General features: G+C 46.6%; 1 protein-coding gene and 1 long non-coding RNA gene across 3 annotated transcripts in view; one reads left to right on the top strand and one right to left on the bottom strand.

The window, feature by feature from the left end:
* The window catches only part of LOC146855146 (uncharacterized), a 44,315-nt gene extending 33,536 nt beyond the window's left edge, over positions 1 to 10,779 (bottom strand). Inside the window, exon 1 of the long non-coding RNA XR_014981282.1 lies at positions 10,141 to 10,779. This is a non-coding gene — a long non-coding RNA (uncharacterized LOC146855146). The remainder of the gene's footprint in view (positions 1 to 10,140) is intronic.
* GYS2 (glycogen synthase 2) overlaps positions 1 to 22,037 on the top strand; it is a 528,148-nt gene that overhangs the window by 486,199 nt on the left and 19,912 nt on the right. For both annotated transcript variants that reach the window (XM_085652724.1, XM_085652725.1), the window contains one exon: positions 2,262 to 2,342. In XM_085652724.1, the coding sequence (XP_085508850.1) occupies positions 2,262 to 2,342 (81 nt within the window). The remainder of the gene's footprint in view (positions 1 to 2,261; positions 2,343 to 22,037) is intronic.

Here is a 22,037-nt window from a genome sequence, read left to right as displayed (position 1 = left end):
TGACTTTGGCCAGGTCCCGCACCACCAGATTTCTGTGAATGGCGTATGTACTTTTTGGTGCTATTTTCACCTATAAAAATTCATAATTCTGGTTCTACTTTTCTGTTTTTTCTTTTTTATTTAATTTTATTCATCAAAATTAACTCTATTTCTTTTTATGGTTTGGGATTTTTCCTCTGATGAGTTTTCACTTTATTGCTAGTTGAGTGTGTAGAAATATCTTACATATTGCCTCTAAGTTAAGCCTCACTGCTTTTGTGGCAAGGTACTAGAAGGCTAAGCAAATGTTTATTCATTGACTTTTGTGCTTCACCCTTACAAGGATTGTGTCTATTACTCGAGTGGGGCTTTCACTCATCACAGCTAATAACCCAATTTTATACAGAGAGAAACCCTTATAAATTGCCACCAATGTTCAAAGTTTGCCTTATAGAAATTTGCTATCTATAGTCCATTCATATCAGTTACAAGTCAAAAAGGCTTGGGTCTATCCAGTCATGAATTATCTGCAAAGTCCATCTAAACAGTTGATGTTAGGATACATCCTTGCCATTTTAGGCGTTTCTGGCTCATAAATTGTCTGTATTAGAAAGTCAATGGGAATTTGCTCCTATCTTATTGGGTAAGAAGTATAATAAATATAGAGGCTAAAAAGTGTGAGCTATACATAATAATTTAATCTGTCATGGCTACACTCACCCGAGGACAATATGCATATATTACGAGTCATCACATTAGTGACTCCTATTGAGCATACCCCATCCAGGTAATATATGTAAATGTAAATGTACAGATATTTATATAGCGCAAATCACCAACCGGTCTCTAAGCGGTTGCTTAGGGAACCCGTCCTGGTATTCCCCTGTGAGATAACCCAGCAGGGCATCCACAAGGTGAAAGCCAGGCATCCTGCCGCGAGGGGCCATTGTGGAGATTAAGCATGCTATTGCCCAGAGTCGCAGAGTGTGAACCCATGAATCAAGTATGCACTGGAGCGAGAATTATCGAGTCCATGGACAATTTATGGACTCAAGACCCAGCCAAGCTGGGAATTGAACCCTGGTCCCGGGCTGACCTCTGCTTCCAGGTCTGCCTACTCTAACCAGTGAGCCACACTTAGACTATTTAAACAAGATATAAGTGTTATTTTGTTCTTGTTTTGCTAAAAGACGCAAGCAAGTTCCAATTTAACAATGTAATGCAAATAAATTATGAACCACAGATGTTTAAAATGGTAGGAATTTATCCTTATATCCAATAGATTCATTTGTAGAGAATCCAAACATAAATAAATAGAATTTATTTTATCAAGGAAGCCCGTGGAGGTGAAAGCGCTCTACTTTTGTGAATAGCCACCCTATATAATTCAAAATAAGAAATTTGGAGGTGTTTTTTAAGAATGTCCAAACACTAGTTTTTTTTTATATCTTCAAATGTGCCCTTTGTTTTCTTTTGTAGGTTCTCCTTCTCTGAAAAGTCCCTCTGCACCTTTCTACCTGTTCGTCCCCTTCCTGTGTCTATTACTGAGAGTAGATCATCTCAGTTTGTTGATGCACTTCTGCTAAGCGCCATAACATGGCATTGGTAGACCAGCCCCTGCGAACCATGGAACTGATATGCATTTAAGAACCCGGAAAATATGCACTAGAGACTCTGTTACTAATGGGCAGTGGTGATTCTGGTCCAGAGGGACTATGATTGCCAGTGTGCTGATACAAACCTTGCAAATCTGGCATAGAGAGAAATTTGCTCCGTGAGCTCTTCCACTGATATTGACTAGTGTTTGTGGCCCCATACGACAGGCACTCTTTCGATGGAATCGGTCTTTGATGGCCAGAGAAATTTGCTCCTTGAGCTCTTCTATGGATGCTGTCTAGTGTTTTGGGCCCCATACGACAGGCCCTCTTTCGATGGAATCTGTCTTTGGTGGCCAGATAACCGCGGACTCCATTTTGAAAGTCTCAAAAAAGAGTTGAGCTTTTTATCCTTTTTTGGTAAATACATTTTAGTTGGTTTCTAAAAATTATCGGATAAGGTTCGCCGGGTAGAGATCGCTCCGGTTAATTAACAAAAACGTTATTTTTTTAAATGGGGACATAAACAGCAATGTACTGCACACATGGGGTATATTGGCATTCTAGAACGTGTTTCAAACTGATGTATATGCAATCAGGGTTTGAAACATATTTATTATGTATTGTACTGTTTACCTTAAACAATAATTATTTTCTTTTTAACACCTTTGTTTCATTTTCTGTTAGTTCTACAAGCATGCCCGGCATCTCTCTCTCAGCAGAGCATTTCCAGAAAAGTTCGGGATGGAACCAAATGCACCCCCAAAAGTGAGTTTGCCTTTTATTATTCCTGTGTTATCATTTAACTTATAAGTTTACGTAGCTTAAGCGGGTATAGCACTTTGCAAAAGATACAATTTAATTTGACCTTTTAACTTAACCACATTTTTAATCCACCAGCAAGGCAAGGCTGGCAGCTGCAGCCGGGCATAGCTCCATCAGGCCATAAAGCTTCACCATCAAGTCCTGATGAGCCTGTTTTACGTGTGGCAAAGAGCCCTCATTGTGACAAAACTGGGTTTTTTTGTCTGTCAAGGTTGCACAATCTCCATGGAAGCCTCAGCTGCATTTTCCAGTCCCGTCGCTCCTCCTTGTCACTCCTGCTGTCAGTCCTTAGTATAAGGCTCCTGCAGGCTTGAATCCTCAATGGTCACCTGCACCCTTGTGGAGTCAGAAGTCCTTATACTTTTTGTGCTTGCAAGCAGGAGGTCAACACTTGGAGAGCAGTGGCAAAGCCTCGATTCCAGTAGGAGTAATGAGTCTATTTCAGTATTTTTCTTCTAGAAAACAGGCAAAATGTTCTTCTTAAAAAGATATTTTCTTCCCAGGTGCAGAAGTGTTCTGTGGAGGTAGTGGTGAGGTACGAGTCTTATCCTGCACGCTAGTCAGTGAATAGAGATTTCTCTACATCCAATCCTGACTACTGTCTTTCATATTTCCCACCTTCTTTTACAGAACTTTTCACGGTTTACTCTAACCCTTCCCATGGGCCCTAAAACAAGATGGTTCCACCAGCCTACACCTTGAAGAGCTCTTGTCATTCACCAAGCCACTGCATTATTACGATGAGATGTACTTCACTCTGTCTGGGCCAAACGTGTTTCCCTTCTGGTATTATTAGAGCCAAGACATCTGAGATGTTTCTGAGACTAAATGGTAGCAAATACTACCAGCCCTATTTGGCAGCTCCAAGTGAAAGGAAGAACTGATAAGGCCGCCCTTCGTTCAGCCAACTGGTTTGGCTCCCATCCCGATGACTAATCTCTGGCAGTGGACCACTTGGTGACAAAAAATTGTCTTCTTTGGCCCAGAGACCAAACAATTATCTTCTGGGAATGTAGTCAAAAACAACCAGCCAATTATGTATATTGGACCTGAGGAAAAGGTCTATGAGGCAAAATGGTTCAAAACTGTTTTTCTCTTATGCAGCAAAAGCTATGGTTTCCACTAACGTTATCAAAAATCTACTTTGACTATTGAATTAGATTTTTGAAACTTAGTAAATCAAATGATTTAATCATTATTCTATCATTTTACCTTGGCAAAATATAATATCATGATTTTATTTTTAGCTAGCCTGGTCAATGAAAATGCATATTTACTGATGCAGTGAAAACAACATTGGACAGTCGTATCCTTTGAGGGCATACTATTTCTAATATGTTGTATGCCACATTTTTATATATTAAGCACCCAGCCCTGTGGGGTACCAACACACAATTTTGGGGTCAATCTGTGACAATTAGATTACCATGTGTCACTGCAGTACTTTTAAAAATTCTGTCTAACCAGGGCACCGTGGTGCCCCCTGAAACTGTACAGTTGGCTGGTGTAAACACAAATTCAGCCCACCTATGACATTTAACTTGCGCCATATGCACAAATTCTGCATCTTCTTCTATTGGCTTTACAGGAAAGTTAAATAGACCAATTGGTGACACAAGTGTTGACAGTGCCATTTTAGAAACAGAGCACATGCACGGTGACACTGAATAGCAGTTAAATTGCATAATTGGTGCATTACTTTTTCCATTTACTATAGCCATGCATGATACGTAAAAAAGCGAATAAATGAACTCCAAAGCACAGTACAAGAGGAAACCACACACGCAGGCCCTGATTACGATGTCGGTCCAACTGACATCGCTGCGGATGGGGAACCAACTGACTTCAGGTCGGCGGTTCTGACACCGCAATTAGGATGAGACCTCACATGGTGCAGCCGCAAGCTTCCATTTCTCAATGGGATCTTGTGCGGTTGGCTGAAACCGCCCACAGCACAAGCTCTCATTAAACAATTGAAGTTTTTACACATCCCTGCACCGTGTGGCAAGCACCAAGCAGGGATGTGAAGGGGGGCAACATAGATGCCCCCCCAGGGACACATGCGGAGGGACGGGGGGGGAAGGGGCCCTGCTAGGGGCCCCAAAAGATACTTTCCAGCAGCAGTTCTATGTCAGAAAGGCTGACATGGAACTGCTGTCGGAAAGTGGTATCATAATCCCGACAGCGGAAAGGCCGTCTTTAAGGGATTATGAGGCCTTTCAAACTGGGCTCCTTCCCATCAGAACTGAATCTGATTCCCCAGCCGGTGTAAACTCCGACCGCTGTCATTGTAATACGGAGGTTGGAGTTTAAACCTACAATGAGTGGTCGGAGGCTCTCTGCCCGACATTTTAATTAGGCCCACAGTCTCAAGTCAGAAAAATCAGATATGGAAAAATGGGTGTGGTCATATCAAAATGATGTATTTTCTTACAATTGCCCCTGCTTAAAATCCTATGATCTCCCAGTCATCACACTACTCCCTCGCCCGCCACCCTTAATCCCTCACTCCTTCAACCCATCCATTTTACATAATCTGCTGCCATATCACTTTACCACTAGCACTACTCCCAAGCACTTTGAGGTATGTAATTATCAGGCTGCTAACACGTGTACTCACTGTTTCAGAAATCAGTTTCAAAGCAAACTAGCATATGTATAATGCCTATCTGCTGCAAAATTCTGGATTCTGCTTACTATATATATGTTTCTTTGCACTTCTGTAAACAATATCTAACGGTTAGGAATTCTATGTACAAGAAAATAATAAAACAAACATTGCTAAAGCCAAGCCGTCCGGCCAAGCCAGCTATGGTGGTGCAGTGAATTAATGTATCTACTCCAGGAATCTGTGTTTGCCTCATGGTAACAGGTTTGAATTCCAGTGTGTCCACTCAGCCTTCCATCGTTCTGAGGTCAATAAAATGAGTAGCATTTATTTGTGTAACCAGAAAAATGTACTGTTCAGCGCCAAGAAACCCCAGTGGTTGAACAAGCACTTTATATATGTTATGTCATGGCAAGCTAATGCAGTGCTTGTTTTTTTATTGCAATCATATGCTACAAAATAAAAAAGAAAACAAAATACTTTCACCGAAATGTGGTGATTATATGTCTGCAAAAAACATTTAAAATGTAAAACAAATAGCAATTACATATCATTTTAATAGGCCAGTACAGTTACTTAATATGAGGTAGGTGTACATAGAATAGGTATAGAAAACCTTTTTAACAGTAATGCATATCAAAATAAAATTATTGCCATCACTGCAAAAAATATTATTGATTTGCTTTGCTGCAACCTGAAGATACTTTTAACACAAGAGGTAGACAAAAAAACAAATCACATTAAATAGCAGTGGCAAACTAAAGTATGGGTACACCAACCCTGGTACTGAAATGCACTTCATTTTACGTAAATGTACACGTGATCAGTGAAAGAAGCCAATGTCTGAGGCGTGAAGACTGACTGCCCTATGCTATATACTAGATGCAAAATGAGAATCACAAATGAAGATGGCTGAACTAAATTCCTTCTTTGTTTGTACACATGTATGTATTTTTATTTACGGTGTTTTTTTAATTACATGAGGCTAGTAAGACAGCCACAACTGTCTGTAGGCAAGACCTAAAAGGGATAGATGGCCATGAACTATAGATAGGTAAAATAGGACAAGCAGGCTTGTGAATTCCAAAAACAATTATACAAAAAAACAGCATCAGCTACCCAAAGCTAGAGATGAGGACATTCTCAGACATACTGTAGGGAATTCCATCTGCCTTTTATTGTGCCCCAAGTCTTGAGCCTTTTCTATACCTTGACTTTAAACTTCATTAAAGGCCTGATTGCGAGTTTGGTGATATGTGGACGTGGCACAGCGGTGCTGCAACTGACGCTCCAGCGGACCAAATGCTGTATTCTGACTCTGCCAGTTGGACCGCCATGGGACCGTTGAAACCGCCAGGGATCTGCGATCGCACGGCGGTGGCATGGCGGTCTGAGGATCGCAATATGCCGGCGGTGACACTGTGGCATCACCAAGCATATTACAACTTTCCTCACTGCTACCCTTTTCATGTAGTTGAGCCTGCCTTGAAAAGGGTGGCGGTGAGGAAACTGCCCACTGTTGCATCAGGGCCTGGGGATACATGCAATGGGGCACATGGTGTGCCCCCCTGTGTGCATGCACCTCAGTTCCTGCACAGCATGCCGTGCAGGAACGTGCTTTGGCACTCCCTCTACAGTGTAGTCCTAAGGCTCACATATGAGCCTTTGAACTGCACTGCAGCGAGACCACCAATGCACCGCCCCCCAGACCATGAGGAAACTCGTAATCTGGCAAGCAGCAGTGGACTTTGGCAGTGTGGGAGTGGGGCACTGGCATGACGGCCTGCTCCCACACTGCCTAAGCCGTAATTAGGCCCTAAGCCTGTTCAACTTCATTCCCCTCACTCATGTGAATTAATACAAGCACTTTCAGTAACATTTCTTTCTGAACAGGTATGATACTTTAAATAGGGCGGGCCAACTTGGTTTGCTTGGTGGCTTATCTGCAGAGGTCATGATGATCTCCTTAATCTGAAATGCCGTCTGGAAAGTTCTACCAGCGAATAGAATTCTGTATTTAGTAGTCTTGTGCTAGAAATCTTGACTGAGATAAACTTGACACCAGAAAAATACTGATTTCCCAAGTTCTTTAAAAAGAGGCAGAAAAGACCCCCTTGAATCTGTGCAGTAGGGAGTAGTGGCAGGAAGACACCACTTTGCTATTGAATACTCTTGGGTGGATGGGAAGGTGGAGAAGAAGGTTAAGTAGAGTATAGGGCAAAAGAGATAGAGGGCTGTGTCATGGAAGGCCACGCTAGCTCATCGCAGAGCTGAGCTCCAGTTTCTATGCGACTCTAATGTGTAAAGTAATGTAACTTAACTCAATATTTCTCTGAGTTAAGGTTTGATTTGTAGTCAGACCAGCTGAGAAAAAGTGAACAGGTTTGCCTCCTTTTGTTTCTGAGCTATGCTGTCTAAACTAATGTACTAACTCTGGTTGCATGTATTCACTTTACAAACTTCAGACATATAAAACCGAACCCTCGGCGCTGCCCTGAGCCCACGAATCTCATCGGGATACTGCCCAGGGTGTGTAGGGGCAGACAGGAGGAGAGACAGAGAAGATGTGTTATGCTGTGCCAAGAACGCGTGAGCAGGCAGTGAGAGGGGAGACAGAATTAAGGTAGCAGAGCGTGGCATAGAGGGGAAGTTAGGACGGTGACCTCCCCCCAGGTCATTCTGAACAGTGCCTCCAGACCTGAACTTCCCACCTAAAAATCATTGATTTCAGGTGTGTTGGTCTAATTAATACAGTGACAGCAAAACAAGACTGCAACAAAATTCCAGGATTTGGAATATTTTTCGAAATGACCTGCAGGAAGGTGGTTACCCTAGGGAAAGGGAAACTGTGCAAGGCAATAAGCTGCACTCGAACTTCTAGACCACACACCTTGGAGGTCACGAGGGGGAGGATAAAAAAGGTCAAGGGTGTCTTTTCTTGCATGTGACATTAAATGAAAAGGTCACTCACACCTCCATAAATCTCTAGTGGAGCTGTGAAAAGATGTGTTCCATCCCCGAGTACAGAATATGAAGTCAGGGGCAATAGTGATCATTTTGAGGAAAAATAAGTTAAACATGAACCGTATTTACTGAAATTAGATTTAGTGACAAAGTGAGCAGTTTGTGTGGCCTCTCCAGTGACCTCAGACAGACATACACCCACACCTCACTACCCAGCTGCTGCTATGACGGTAAAGAAACGAGACTTCCTTGTCCTGGATGTTACCTGTACTTCAGAGGTAGGAGTTAATATGGGCAGCCACCTGAAATTTGATTCAGACATCATTGCCTGCCTTTGAGGCTGGTACAAATGAAGGTGTGATTCCACAGATAAGGAGGGTGGTGATGAGATCCTGGGCAGTCTGGTTCTCACATTGGGTCCATCCATTGTGAACAGTGGTGTAGTTTCAGGAGGTGTTTGGTGTATGACTCCCCCCAAATAAATGCATCCTTGTCTCAGTATTTGAACCTGGGGACACTGAGTCGGATCTGCTATGTCTGTGTATATCTGGCAGTGTTGGACAGTGAAAACAAACAAGCCCTTCATTCACTTTTAATAGGTTTGGACAGTCGGGTGGCTTACCTCCGGATGCATATACTCTGTCAAGTCATCGGAGGATGTTTTTACACATGACGGAGTACATTTTTCTGTAAGGGTGTAAAACTTGTGTCCCACCTTACTCAAAATTGGGCAGGAAGAAACTTGAGTTGGGCAGACAGGGTATGCCGTCACCATTGCAATGTGCCAACCTGTGTGCCGAACTCTAAATCAGTCCCAGAGACCCTCCTAATGCAAATCAGCACTGCCCCTGCCCCTGGTGGGAACAGTACATCCCAAATCTGGGGCACCTCGACCATTCACCCTGCAGCCCACTGCTTTTTCAGGATGGATATATGGGTTTCACCCACCAGCCAACTCTCACTCACTAAGCTGCACAATGATTGTGACTAGCAAAGAAACATGGCTGTTCAGTTAAACAGCCAATGAATTTCCAATGAAGCTGGGGAGGTCGTTTCACACCATACACACGTTCTTAAATAGAGTATTATTTTACTCTGCTTCTCCTCTCTTCTTCTTTAAAGAACTGTATCTGGTAGATCTCACTTTGGCGGGTGCCTTTCTCTTTTCGAGCTGGTAATAAAATAAAAAACAAATCTTGAGTAAGTGTGGTTTAGGGTCATTGAGCAACCACAAAACGAATCTAACCAGGGTAAAGGAATCTGTGTGCAAGTTCAGCCTCACAGCTAAGGGTGAGAGCTGATACATGTTTTTGCACGCTGAGCTCTCTGCACTCTCGTATCAGAGTAAACCAGCCTCACTATCCCGGGCTAACAGCTTCACAACCAAATGAGCAGCTCTCCTCACAAACTATGAGGAAGTAGTGCTGCCGCCTTCAGTTTTCGCTCATGCTCTTAGTACATAAGACAAACACTATAGCTTCAGGTGTAACGGCCCTATACAATTAAAACCTTTGCTTTATACATACTTGCCTGCTCGTGAAATGGATTCTATGTAGAGCCTGGCTTTGGTGATGGTCATTTCTTCAGTCGTTTCAATGAAGTAGTGTTGTTCTGAGGGACACTGCATTACACCAGGCTGCAATAACCCAGCCCAGTGCCACAGGGACTTGGCTGGTCAGGCAGAAGCAATGGCAACAGCAGGGTGCAGCAAACGACCCGTTTAAGTGAGTCTCCAAAAGAGGTATTACAAAGCTTAAGAATATGTCAGGCAAAAGCAACAGTAAATTCCACACGGCCCAGGCCAGGTCCTCATTTCGCACAGCAGGACAACAGGAGCCAGATGAAAAGGGGACCTTGTGAGGATGGGCTTAGTCAAGCTTTGGCAGCATGGCTTGGAAAAGAGTGAGACGCTTTTAATGAATTCACCGTCATGCTGCTACTTATATTCGTGACTTTGATGATGAAGAAATCGGCAATTACCCCCAGGTCCCTCCTGTCCTCGTCCCTTTCATATGGACTAGTGAGAAAAGAAAAGCAGGAATGCTGGTACACCCCTCCTCCTCCCCACTGGGAGTACATAAGGGTGCCTTACCCAGCATTCCTCCTGTTCTTTTTTCTGTCTTCAGATAGTATGAAGTGGACCAGGAGCCTGGAGCTCCTGGTGCTTACCTGTTGTTGGGCTCCGGGTTTGTGCTGGTGTTCTTGGTCTCCCCCCTGCCGGGCTTGGGGGGAGCCATGTTGGCACTTCCTGGCGGTTCTTCTATTCCTGAGGACGTCTCCTTCCCGCTGGTGGTGTCCTGGCGCGTCTTCCATGTTGCTGGGCATGTCGGGGTCGTGGCAGTTCCTGGTTCTTCTTCGGGAGTGTGGCGGCCTCCGTGTGGCTGGGGCGCTTCCTTCCCGTGATTGCCTGACTTCCTTTGTTTCGAGCAGGAAGTCAGGCATTTCATTGATGGCGGCTTGCGGCGGTGGCATGGGGTGCTTGCCGGCCCTGTCTGTAAGTACTGAATAGCGGTCTTTTGCTATTTCTACTGCCCTGGTTATTGGATTTTCGCTGCATTTGTTTTTGGCCGTTTGGGGGTAAAGTGCTACTGTGTTCTGTGCCGGTTTCGGCTGTGCCTTTCTTCACACATTTGGGCTGCCTCCGCTTGGAGTCTTCTTCTTTCCTGTGGTCCTGGGCTGCAGGTGGGCTGCCTGGCTTCTGTGCTTGGGTGGCCTGCGGTCCTGCTCCTCCTGCGGTCCTGCTCCTGTGGTGGCTTGCGGTGCCTGGTTGGTCTGCGGTCCGGCGCCATGGGTAAACATGCCAAGAAGAGCAGGCATGTGGATGTTTCCTCTTCTGCCTCGGAATCGTCATCCTCTTCTCCTTCTTCTCCACGTTCCGGGCATCATTCCCAGGTTGGTGATGCCAGACTTAGGAGGCTCATTAGGGAGTCTTTGATGGAAATGGGGGGTGCTCCCCGGTCCAAGTCTTTGGGTCGGGCTCCGCCTCCTTCTTCTTCTTCTTCTGAGTCTGAGGATGAATGGTTGGGGGGCGATGTGCTGAAGGGCAAGTATGTCGACAAGGACATGTTGCCGGACTTATTGAGTCATGTGAAGGCTAATATGGGGTTTCCTGCTGATGATGCCCTGAGTACTTCTGGGAGTTCCTTGGTTCGCCAGTTCCAGTGCTCTGCTCTTGTGGTCATGCCGGTTCATCCATGTGTCAGTGAGGTGCTTGACCGGGAATGGAAGGATCCGGATCGCATTCTGCTCCCTCGCTTCATGGCTAATCTCTATCCTCTTCAGGATATGGCTAGGGTCTTGCCGGACTCTGTTCCTGTGGATTCTTTTGTGCCCAGTCTCGTTGGGCGTACTTCCTTGGCTGAGGACGCGGTTGTGCGGGATCCAGTGGACAAGAGGGTGGACGCTTCCATGCAGAAGGTTTATTCTGGTTCTCATCTGGCGCACAGGGCTGGCATTTACGGGACTTAAGTGGCTCAGTCTCTGCTTTCAGACTTGAAGTCCTTGTATGGGTCTAGGGATGATGCCACTGACTGTTCAGGTCTTCTGGCTTGTGCGGAACAGCAGGTTGAATTTCTGCTCGTCGTAACTTGGTTCACAAAGACTGGAAGACTGATTCGGCCCAGAAGTCTGCTGCTCTGCGGTTGCCCTTCCAGGGTACTATGTTGTTTGGTGAGGAGTTGGAGGGCAGGTTACATCGGCTGTTTAAGGAGAAGAAGCATTTTTCCTCTCTCAAGCAGGCTTCTGCGGTGCCAGCTTTCTCTAAGCATAAGTCGTTCTTCCGTCCTTCATCTCGCAGGCAGTTTACCAGAGGCAGGGGTCGTTTTCAGTCTGGGAAAAGTCGTGACAAGAAGGCGAAGTCTCCTCCTGCGAAGCCCCGTTCCTGACTGTCTGGGGGTGGCCAGTGCCGGATCCTTGGTTGGAGGTCGGCTCCGGTTTTTTCTTCCTGCCTGGATGTCCTCTTGTTCAGACTTGTGGGTGCTGGACATTGTCCGTTTGGGGTACCTCTTGAAGTTTTCGGCTCCTCCTCTTGAATCGGGGGTCCGTCCGACTCCCTGGCCATCTTGTCCGTCCAAGTGAGTGGAGCTGACTCTGGGGGTCAGGTCTCTGCTGGACAAGGGAGAGGTTCAGGTGGTTCCTCAGGGGGAGAGGGGTCAGGGGTTTTACTCCATCATTTTTCTAGTCCCCAAGGTGACTGGGGGGGTTTCATCTTGTCCTGGATCTGAAAGCCCTGAACAAGTATGTCCGTTCAAGATGGAGACTCTCCAGCGGGTGATTCCCCTGGTTCTCCGGGGTCATTACATGTGCAGTCTGGACATTCAGGATGCCTATGATCACGTTCCAGTCCACCCCCTCTCTCGTCCGTTCCTGAGGTTTTGTCTTCAGGGTGTCCATTATCAGTTCCAGGTTCTACCTTTCGGCCTGCGGTCAGCCCCCAGGGTGTTTACCAAGGTGGTGGCTCCCTTGGTGGCTTACTTGCATCTTCAGGGGATGATGGTTTACCCATATCTGGACGATTGGCTCCTTCATGCTCCCTCCGAGGTTCAGTTGTTGAGGGATCAGGGGTTGGTGTGTTCGGCCTTGGAGGCCCATGGGTTCCTGTTGAATCTCCCCAAGTGTCAGCTTCTGCCGTCTCAGGACCTGACTTTCATTGGGGCTCGTTTCCGCACGGATCTGAATCGGGTCTTCCTGCCGGTTGCTCGTGCGGTGACCTTGCATTCCCTGGCTCATCGGTTTCTGGTGAGTCGGTCCTTCCCGGTCCGTCTTTGGTTGCGCCTTCTGGGTCTGATGGCGGCTACGGTGTTCACTGTGCCTTGGGCGCGTTTCCATCTTCGGCCTCTTTGGTCTTACCTGTTGGCCTAGTGGGATCCTTTGTCTCTGGATTTATCTCTGTTGGTTCCGCTGTCTCTGTCGATCCTTCCTGCTCTGCGCTGGTGGACTTTGTCGGACAATCTGGCCAAGGGCTTGCCTCTGCAGTTTCCTCCTCCATTGGTCCTTATGACAGATGTCAGTGCGTTGGGTTGGGGTCAGAGTTCCTTCAGGGTCGTTGGTCACTACTGGAGGGTCAGCGGTCTTCAAACTGGCGGGAGTTGTCTGCTGTGTATCAGGCGGTCATGGGGTTTCGGAGCCTTCTGTTGCACCGCCATGTGTCGGTTCGGTCGGACAACACTGTGACCGTGGCCTATTTGAATCATCAGGGGGTATCCGGTCTCAGTCCCTGAACGCGGTGGTTTCCCCGTTGTTTTGCTGGGCGGAGAGCCATCTCTTGTCTCTGGCGGCTGTGCATGTCCGGGGGGTGGACAATGGGGTGGCGGATGCCCTCAGTCATTTTTTCCAGCCTCCCTGGAGTTGGCCTTGACTCCGGTGGCCTTTCGTTTGGTGTGCGTGAGGTTTGGTCGTCCCTTTCTGGACCTCTTTGCTTCCCGGTTCAATGCTCTGCTTCCCCGCTTCTACTCCCGGGTTCCTCAGGAGGGGTCTCGGGGGGGTGGATGCTCTCGGCCTTCTCGCCTGCTATATGCCTTTCCTCCCCTTGCTCTGATCTCTCGGTTTCTGTCTCGGCTGGTGCTGGAGGATCGGGAGGTGCCCTTCTGGCCCCGCCGGTCGTGGTTTCCCACTCTGCGGTTGTTGGCGGTTCAGGGTCCTTGGTTCTTCCCGTTTCCTCCGTCTCCCTTGCGGTCCTCTCCGATGTTGTCCCTCCGGCGGCTTCAACTGTCGGTTTGGAGGTTGAGAGGCAGGGGTAGAGGAATAGGGGTCTCCCCGAGCATTTAGCTTTGTCTATTCAGCGGTCCCGGAAGCCTTCTACTCTTCAGTCCTATGGCAGGCATTGGGGGAACTTCGAGCATTGGTGTCTTGGTCTGGCATTGTCTCCTTTGGTTTGTCCTTTGCCTGATGTTCTTCAGTTCCTTTGGGTTGGGTTTGAGAAGGGTTTGTCTGTCTCAACTCTGCGGGCCCAGTGGGCTGCTATTCGGGCTTTCCATGCCCCTTGGGGGAATCTGCCTGATGTGGATGACCTGGTTTCTCGTTTGTTGCGCAGTTTTACGATCTCGCGTCCTGTGGTTCGGCCTTCTTTTCCTCTTTGGGACCTCCCTTTGGTTTTGTGGGCCTTGGTGGCTGTGCCTTTTGAGCCTTTGGAGGAGGTTGATTTGAAGTTTGTCACTTTTAAAGTTGTTTTTTTGGTGGCTATTACTTCTGCACGTCGCCTTGGGGAGCTATGGGCTTTGATGGCTCGGGAGCCTTTTCTTTCTTTTGCTGCGGATGCTGTTGTTCTGCATTTGGATTCCTCTTTTGTTCCAAAAGTTTCCTCCCAATTCCATCGTTCTCAGGAGCGGGTCTTGCCTGCTCTGTGTTCTGCTCAGGTGGATGAGGACGACCTTCCCTGGTCCTTGCTGGATGTTTTCCGTGCCTTGAATGTGTATGTCGACCGTACCCGTTCCTTTCGGCGTTGTGACTCCCTGTTTGTTTCCTTTGGGGTGGTCTCCAGGGATTGCCGGGCTACCACTTCCTCCATTGGTCGTTGGTTGAAGCAGGTTATTATGTTGGCCTATTCCCTTGCGGGCTCTCGTCCTCCGGCTGGGGTTCAGGGGCGTTCTACAGGGGGGGGGGGCAACTTCCTGGGCGGAGGTTCGTGGTGTGTCTCTTTCCGAGATTTGTAGGGCCGCTTCTTGGGCCTCTGCTAATACCTTTGTTAGGCATTACCGGATTCAGAATGGGGGATGACGCTAACTTTGGTTTGGGGGTGCTTCGGGCTGTGTGCTCCTGATCCCCCTTTTTTTCTTTGCAACTGTGCTGTTTTCTAATAAATTACTGGCTTTGCTATGGCTCTATGTCCTGGTGGTTTGTTGGGTGCTGATGGCTGGTTGCTGCTTGGGTATTCTCACTAGTCAGTATGAAGGGGACGAGGACAGGAGGGACCTCGGGGTAATGTCCTATTACTTACCAGCAATCTTCATTACTCCGGGTCCCGTTGTCCTCGTCCGCTTCATACCATCCCTCCCTCCCTCCCGGGCTTTCTGGCCCGAATCTGGGGCTTGGTGGTTCAGGAGGAATGCTGGGTAAGGTACCCTTATGTACTCCCAGTGGGGAGGGGGAGGGGTGTACCAGCATTCCTGCTTTTCTTTTTTCCGTCAAGGAGATAGGTTATCTCACTAGTCAGTATGAAGGGGACGAGGACAACGGGACCCGGAGTAATGAAGATTACCGGTAAGTAATAGGACATTATTTGCCATGATCCTGGATGAGAGGTTGGGCTCTGTAGTAAAACCTGCAGTCAGGGGAGGAGGGGTCAGGATGGGTGGGATGATCTCAGGGAGCAGCATCCAATTGAAGGATTTTATCATACAGGCTGGCGTAAGCACTGGTGGCGCATGGGGCGACAATCATTTTTGGTGCCCCTACACGTACGACCACCTCCTCAGATTCTCTCACTACCACCGGGCAAAAGTTACCCTCTTCTCTCTAGTTATAAATGTTGCTAAACATAGCGCCTTCCTGAGGTCAGCACACCCCTACACACTTCAGGGCCCAATGCGGCTGCACCAGTCACACTGCCCTAAAGCCGGCCTGGTCATACCAATGGCTAGTTTTTGGTATTCTGGATAGCCTTGTACAGTCAGATGGTTTTTAGATTGAGCCAAAGATCTTTATCTTGATATTATTTAGCCATTCGGCTTCCAGGCCATCTTCCTACCTCTTGAATGCTTTTAGTTCAAGACTATACCAGTGGTTTTGCATTTATATTTATACTCCATCATATTGCGCGCCAAAGATTCCATGACTTCCCTAAAGTTGCTGTATAAAGTGATCGCTGTTGTTCCACAGGGATATTTTGTTTACCCTCCTTCTAGGTTAGATTACAAAAACTGGGCTTATGCCTCGCCTTATTTCTGCGTTTTTGGGCCGAAATAGAATTTTAGAGAATAACGGTCTAGCCAGATGAATGGAAAAAGGCTAGTATTGAAAATGCTTAACTTCCTCTTAAATAAGATATCTGCTTATTGTATGTCGGACACTCAATTATTCAGGTAACAGCCAGCAATAAACGGCATTCTGATAGGTGTGTTAAATATATATTAACATACAGTCCCACTGGCCATTTAGATGTCACAGTGGGCAGGGGAAAGCACTTGAGGTACATTATGATTTATTGTTCACTTCATTCATACTTTCAATTTTATCAAGAAAATCGTACATTTAAAACATCATCGAATAAAATCCATAATTTACATGTATCTGTACTGCCTTCCCTCCTTTGTTATAACAAGCATTTGCAATGCAATATGTCTCGAGTTTGAGCTATTGACATTGCAAATGACAATGCCTTTTATTTTTGTTTTTAAAACATAAATAAAAGGCATTGTCATTTACAATGCTAATAGCTTAAACTCGCGTAAATGCGAGACCTATTTCATTGCAAATGCTTCTTTCTCTTGTTTCTTTCTCCTTGTTTCTAACCTCTCCCCACCCCTAAACCCTCTGAAATGTTGTTCCCTCCATTCCTGTGTGAGCCTCTGCACCAGGCCCAGCTAATTGTGACTTATTTCTCTCTTTTTCAAGTATATCCCCCCTTCTCTCTCACCCCTCTATAAGGTCCCTCTCTCCTGCCCCCTCACCCCCACCCTCCTGCCCCCATAGGCCGAGGGCCCAGCTGCCTGAGCCTTAATTCCTCTCCTTTGCCAGTATATTCCTTCCCTCCTCTTTTGCTCCGTCTCCCCATCTGGAAGGTTGTTCCCTCCATCTCTGGGTTTCGGTGCGTGCGTTGTGCGTGGAGGGGGAGGGAGGGAGGGAATGATGGGGCTTTGAGGGAGAGAGGAGCGGGAGGCAGCTCAGGGGGAGATGTGTCACACGTGATGTGATGGGTATGTGGAAAGGGCACATCGGTGAAGGGATCATAAACAAGGGTGACATGAGGGGAGATGTGAGGGGGCAGGGTGTGTGAGGGAGCTAGTGTGATTATGTGACATGTGAGGGGGCAGTTGTGTGTGAGGGAGCTAGTGGGAGATGTGGCATGTGAGGGGGCAGGGGTGTGTGAGGGAGCTGGTCTGAGATATGTGATGTGTGAGGGGGTCAGGGGTGTGTGAGGGAGCTAGTGGGAGATGTGACATGTGAGGGGCAGGGATGTGTGAGGGTGCTAGTGTGAAATGTCATGTGAAGGTGGGGGCAGGGGGGAGAGTCCGAGGGAGGTAGGATGAGATATGTGAGAGGCTACATTTAGATGCGACATGTTCGAGAGCATGAGGGAGTTAGGGTGCTAAAGTGAGATGTGACATGTGCGACAGCGTGAACTTTGCAATGTGATGGGGTTCGGGCGCAGATGCTTGAAGCAGGGAGTAGGGTGCGGTGTGTGACATGAGGCGACAGGTTTGGGGAGAGGGGCCTGGGGCGAGCGAGGTGAGGAACTAAGGTGAGATATGACTAGCGTGGGGGGCGTGTAGGGGAAATGTGTGCGAGCACAAGGCACGTAACTCGGGGAGTCAGCCATCAAGGTTGTGGGGTTAGTTAGAAAGGCGCTAGGATGGAGGCAAGGTGAGTGAGAGGGAAAGACGCACATGTGGTGTGAGAGTGGGATGTGTGAAGGAGAGGCGCGTAGTGTAAAGGGGAGAGGTGCTGTCCATATAGTGTGAGGAAGGGACACCGTTCTATGAAAAGCTCCGCGACGCAACCCCTGTAAAAAGGGAATAAAGTAAATACATGTGCTGTGAGGAACGGCGGCGTGTGGTGTGAGGAGGGGACATGCTGTGAGGAAGGGGGACACACAGAACAGTGTGTGTGAGGGGAAAGGGTGGGGCCCCGCTACCTCTCTTGCACTTAGCCCCCCGCCCCCGTATAAGCCAGCCCTGGGCACCCAACCTTGGGTCACCGGTCCGAACAACCCGGGCCAGGGCTATGGTTTATTTTATGTCTCTGGGACTTTGTACACCTATGGTGGCCACCTGTCCCCATCACTTCTAGGGCACTTCATTTGTGTGCAGACACTTGGCGCGTGGCTCAGCAGATGTTTGTCGATGAGCAGAGGGGCTCGTTTTTGGAGATTCATTCTACCCCTCTTCTGCAAACCAGGCCCTTTAAGAGTTGCATCTTCTTGCGAGACCGAGTTTATCCCAGGTGGGTGACTATTGTTCATACTTACGTGAGTTGTGGTCACTTTACCGCTTCCTGGGGTAACCCCAGACTGCTGCTAGGGCGACGTTTGAGAGATAAGTTTAAACAAGAAAACCAAGCGCTCACCATTCCCGCTGTTTATTTTTGCATCGCGCTTTCACTTTGAAGTGAAAGTGCAATGCAAAAATAAACACACTGCGCCCTGTCTCCTTTTGGGACGGCCCATCTGGACTAGATCATACGGCGTGTTTATATAACACGCCTCCTTGAGATAAGAAACTGCTTCATGATAGCCATGAAGCAGGCGACCCAGTCCGGATGGGCCAGACCAAAAGGCGAAAGGGAAACAATGCCAACAGCTCATTTCCAATGGCAGGGCACCGTTTAACATAAATGGTGACGCCAGCCATTGGAAATGAGGGGCGGGGCTTTAAGCTCTTTTCTGAAACTCCTCGGTCACAATAAATCTCGCTGAGGCGAGTAACGCTTTGCGCTGCAGCGCCACGCGAGTCCTAAAAAGGGTTCGACGCAACTTGACACCCCAACCAGGACCCAATTAAAAGCATGAATCATACATGCTAACATTTCTAAATCAATTAATCAGGTAAACCAAAATCAAAAAAGTATTTAAAAGGAATATACAATTTAAATGTCGCATGGTAACATTGCTAATGGGAGTACTCTAAAAAGGCCTATGGTGCCTTGGTTTAGTTTCAGAATTCAACACTGAAGTATACATGGCCATAGGAAAGAGTCAGCAGACTTACAATATAATAGCTCTGATAGATAATGCACAAGATATTCTTGCTTGGCTTATTTGCGAGCTAACAAAATTACCAAACTAGAAATATCAAACATATTAGCTTGACCTATGCGAATATTCTGGATAGAGGTGCTTTGTGCCTTTAAGATTGAAAGGAGTGAACAATATAATTCATTCATGATTGGAACTCTGTTTCAAATCCTCAAGGAGACAAGACAGTATGCTTGGCCTAATTTCAAAGTTCATAACTGTGGTTATGCTGGAAACAGCAGCCTTACAATCAAATGACTATGTTAGTGCAAAATAAACAAGGAAAACTGCTCAGTGCTTACCCTGGATTTCAAATCATTGTACTAAAAACACAAAAAGACAGCCACAAAAATAGACACTGCAAAGGGTATAACATAATTGCTATCCTAGTGTGCTCGATCCAGGAAAATAATGCTAAGCTGTTTACTTTCAATCTACCTTCATGCAGCTCAGGAATGAAAACAACTGATCCTAAGAAGTCACCATAGCTGATCTTAGTGCAGTCAAAATGACCTCCATTATAACTCTGCCTTTGCTAATTTTGAATCTGCAATGCACATAAACTTACGGAATTTCCCACAGAACATCGCATCCTCTCTTCAGCAACCCTTTCCGTTCCGCCATTAGAGCTGGATGAGAACAGACAATATGGCAAATGTCTTCCTGTGGATAGTTAGAAAGGAGACATGAGATCTCAGAAGTTGATCTCCTCCATACAGAGGAATTAAAACATATTTGCAAAATGCCTAACCGAGGTCTCAGTAGTGTGAGCTTAGTTTTTAGAGCAATCAAGCCCTTTAAATATGTTTGAGGTTTGAGGAGTTCATAAGAACCTACTATCATCCATGAATGGGATATTTTGGACAGTACAGCATTGTCCTTTAGGGATGAGATCTTTTTCCTGGATGAATTTATAACTCTGTTAAAAGCTGGTTGTGAAAGGGTTAGAGTCCAAAGATCCTCCACCTTAAAGGGGGTTAAGGCCAGGGTTAGAGAATCATCAGCCAAAATGTTTCCTGGGTCACTTATGGCTTTCCACACTATAGAACATAAGATAGGTCTTAGATCGTGTTTTTAGCTTATAACAACATTTCAAATTAGCACCCAAACTGCTTATACTCTGCCTCTTGAGGCCAAACTCCAGGCAACGTTGAACAGGTGAGCCTGGCGAGGAAGATTAAACAGACGCCGCTATGGCCCCGCTATGGCATTATCAATCGTTTTATCCACTCTTCCTCTCAAGGCCTCAACTCCCTCGTTGAGAGAGGGAACATGTTTGGCAGCCATGACTTGCAAAAGTGGCTGGAGAGACAGGCCTTTTACAGAGTTCCATAGGGTGTTAAAATCAGCGGTTAGCTTGTTGTTTCTCCTTTGTATCGAACTGGTCTGTTTCACAAAAGTCCCTTTTGAATCAAAAATAACACCCATATATTTGTATTCCACCTCAGTTTACAAAGGTGGCCCATCTAGGTAGAGTGTGGGTGAAGAGGATCTTATCTTCTCTTTGTCACTAGCATTGTTTTTGTTTTGTTAAGATTGACTCTTAGCACATGTTTTGCTACTTACTGGGCGGTTACGTTAATCAGGCGCTAAATACAACCACTGTTGGGAAATGAGAATTGTCGCTGTTTAGAGTTGTTGTTATCCCTGCAAAATACAAGTTAAAAAGAAACACAGCCAAGACACATCCTTGCTTTAGGCCATTACTTGTTGGTCTTGTTTTTTAAAACCTCCATAACTTTTTCCAGCCTTACCCATGTCCATTTATCTGTGTACAGCAACTGAATGGTTCTTAAGAGGACAGGCGAAATTCTCCTGCTTTTCATTTTGGACCACAAGATGTTTCGCTGTACAGCATCAAAGGCTTAACGAAAGTCAACATAACACAGATGTAGATTTAAAGAGCAGCACATAGCGTGTTTAATTAGTAGGGCCAGTATCTGGAAGTTAGTGGTTGTGTCAATTATCCTAATTAACCCAGAATGATTCACCGGTACCACTGAGCTCGTATCAGCCCAGCCTGACAACTCGGCCAGCAGACATTTTGAAAAATATTTAGCTTCCCTATCCGTCGGGGTGATCAACCAACAAGAAGGTAGTATGGTTTTCTCTGTTTTGTAAATTGGGGCCAGAACGACCTGCACCAGCAGTCTTGGAATTCATGGTTAATGAGAATTAACCATGATTGTATAAGGTGACCAGATGTTTGGCCCAAAAGCTGTTTAAAGGTTGCCTGTGGTAAGCAATTTGGATATGGGGCACCGTCACAGCGACTCGTGAGGATTATTTTCTCCACTTCTGCTGTCGAGATAGAACTCAAAGAGCATTACCCCTCCAGGCTTAAAGGCTCTGTTTCTTGAGCCCCCCGTGTAGATTCTGAGCCCCCATACATTTCATGAGGATAAGTTGACCAGGAGGCTTTCGAGATATTTGAGGTTGAGGCAGACTAATGGGTTGATTCACCAACTGCCAGAGCTCTCTGGCATCATTTCTTCTGGAGGCTGAAAGACATTTACACCAGTACAGGTCAGCCTCAGTCTTGGCTGACTCCCAAATGGCTTTTTTGTAGGAAGATGTCAGCTTTCGGATGGTCTCACTCTGTAGGGTCAAATTTGGGCATGATTCAGCTTCTTTTTAGCTGTTATATGTTGGGCTGAGATCCTTCTGGCCATGCTTGTATGTTTGAAGCCATTTGGGCATGGTTTGGTCCTCCATGAGTAGTTTAGAGAGATGGGTCCACTGGCCCAGTGGGATGGAGAATGCTTCACAAACCTTCTCTCATTGGAGTCTGGCTTTGAGTTCCACTTTCCCGATGGATCCTGTTACCCAAAGCAACCTTCTATAATTGGTCGTAGAAACTATGCCGATATCCGGCTGGGCTTAGTCATGCAAGGAGACATGCAAGCTTAACTGGATGCTCTGCGGTTGGTGATCGCTTTCCAGCCGTCTTCCCAGGGCATAATAAACTACCATACAAAATAAAGGGAGATACACAAGAGTCAATAATTGAGTTAGAGGTTGCCAACTGATGGGTTGGTTGTGCCGGGATATCTTTGTCGTTGGGACCATTCAAGACTCTCAGACCCACATGCTCCACATAATTTACAAATTGTCCCCCATTAGTATTCTTTCTCTGCATACAAGGTTGAAATGAGAGGATGTGCCAGATCTGGTCAAT

The sequence above is a fragment of the Triturus cristatus genome, chromosome 4_1, assembly GCF_964204655.1.
Source record: "Triturus cristatus chromosome 4_1, aTriCri1.1, whole genome shotgun sequence".
Lineage (NCBI taxonomy): Eukaryota > Metazoa > Chordata > Amphibia > Caudata > Salamandridae > Triturus > Triturus cristatus.
This window is presented reverse-complemented; position numbering and strand designations above follow the sequence as displayed.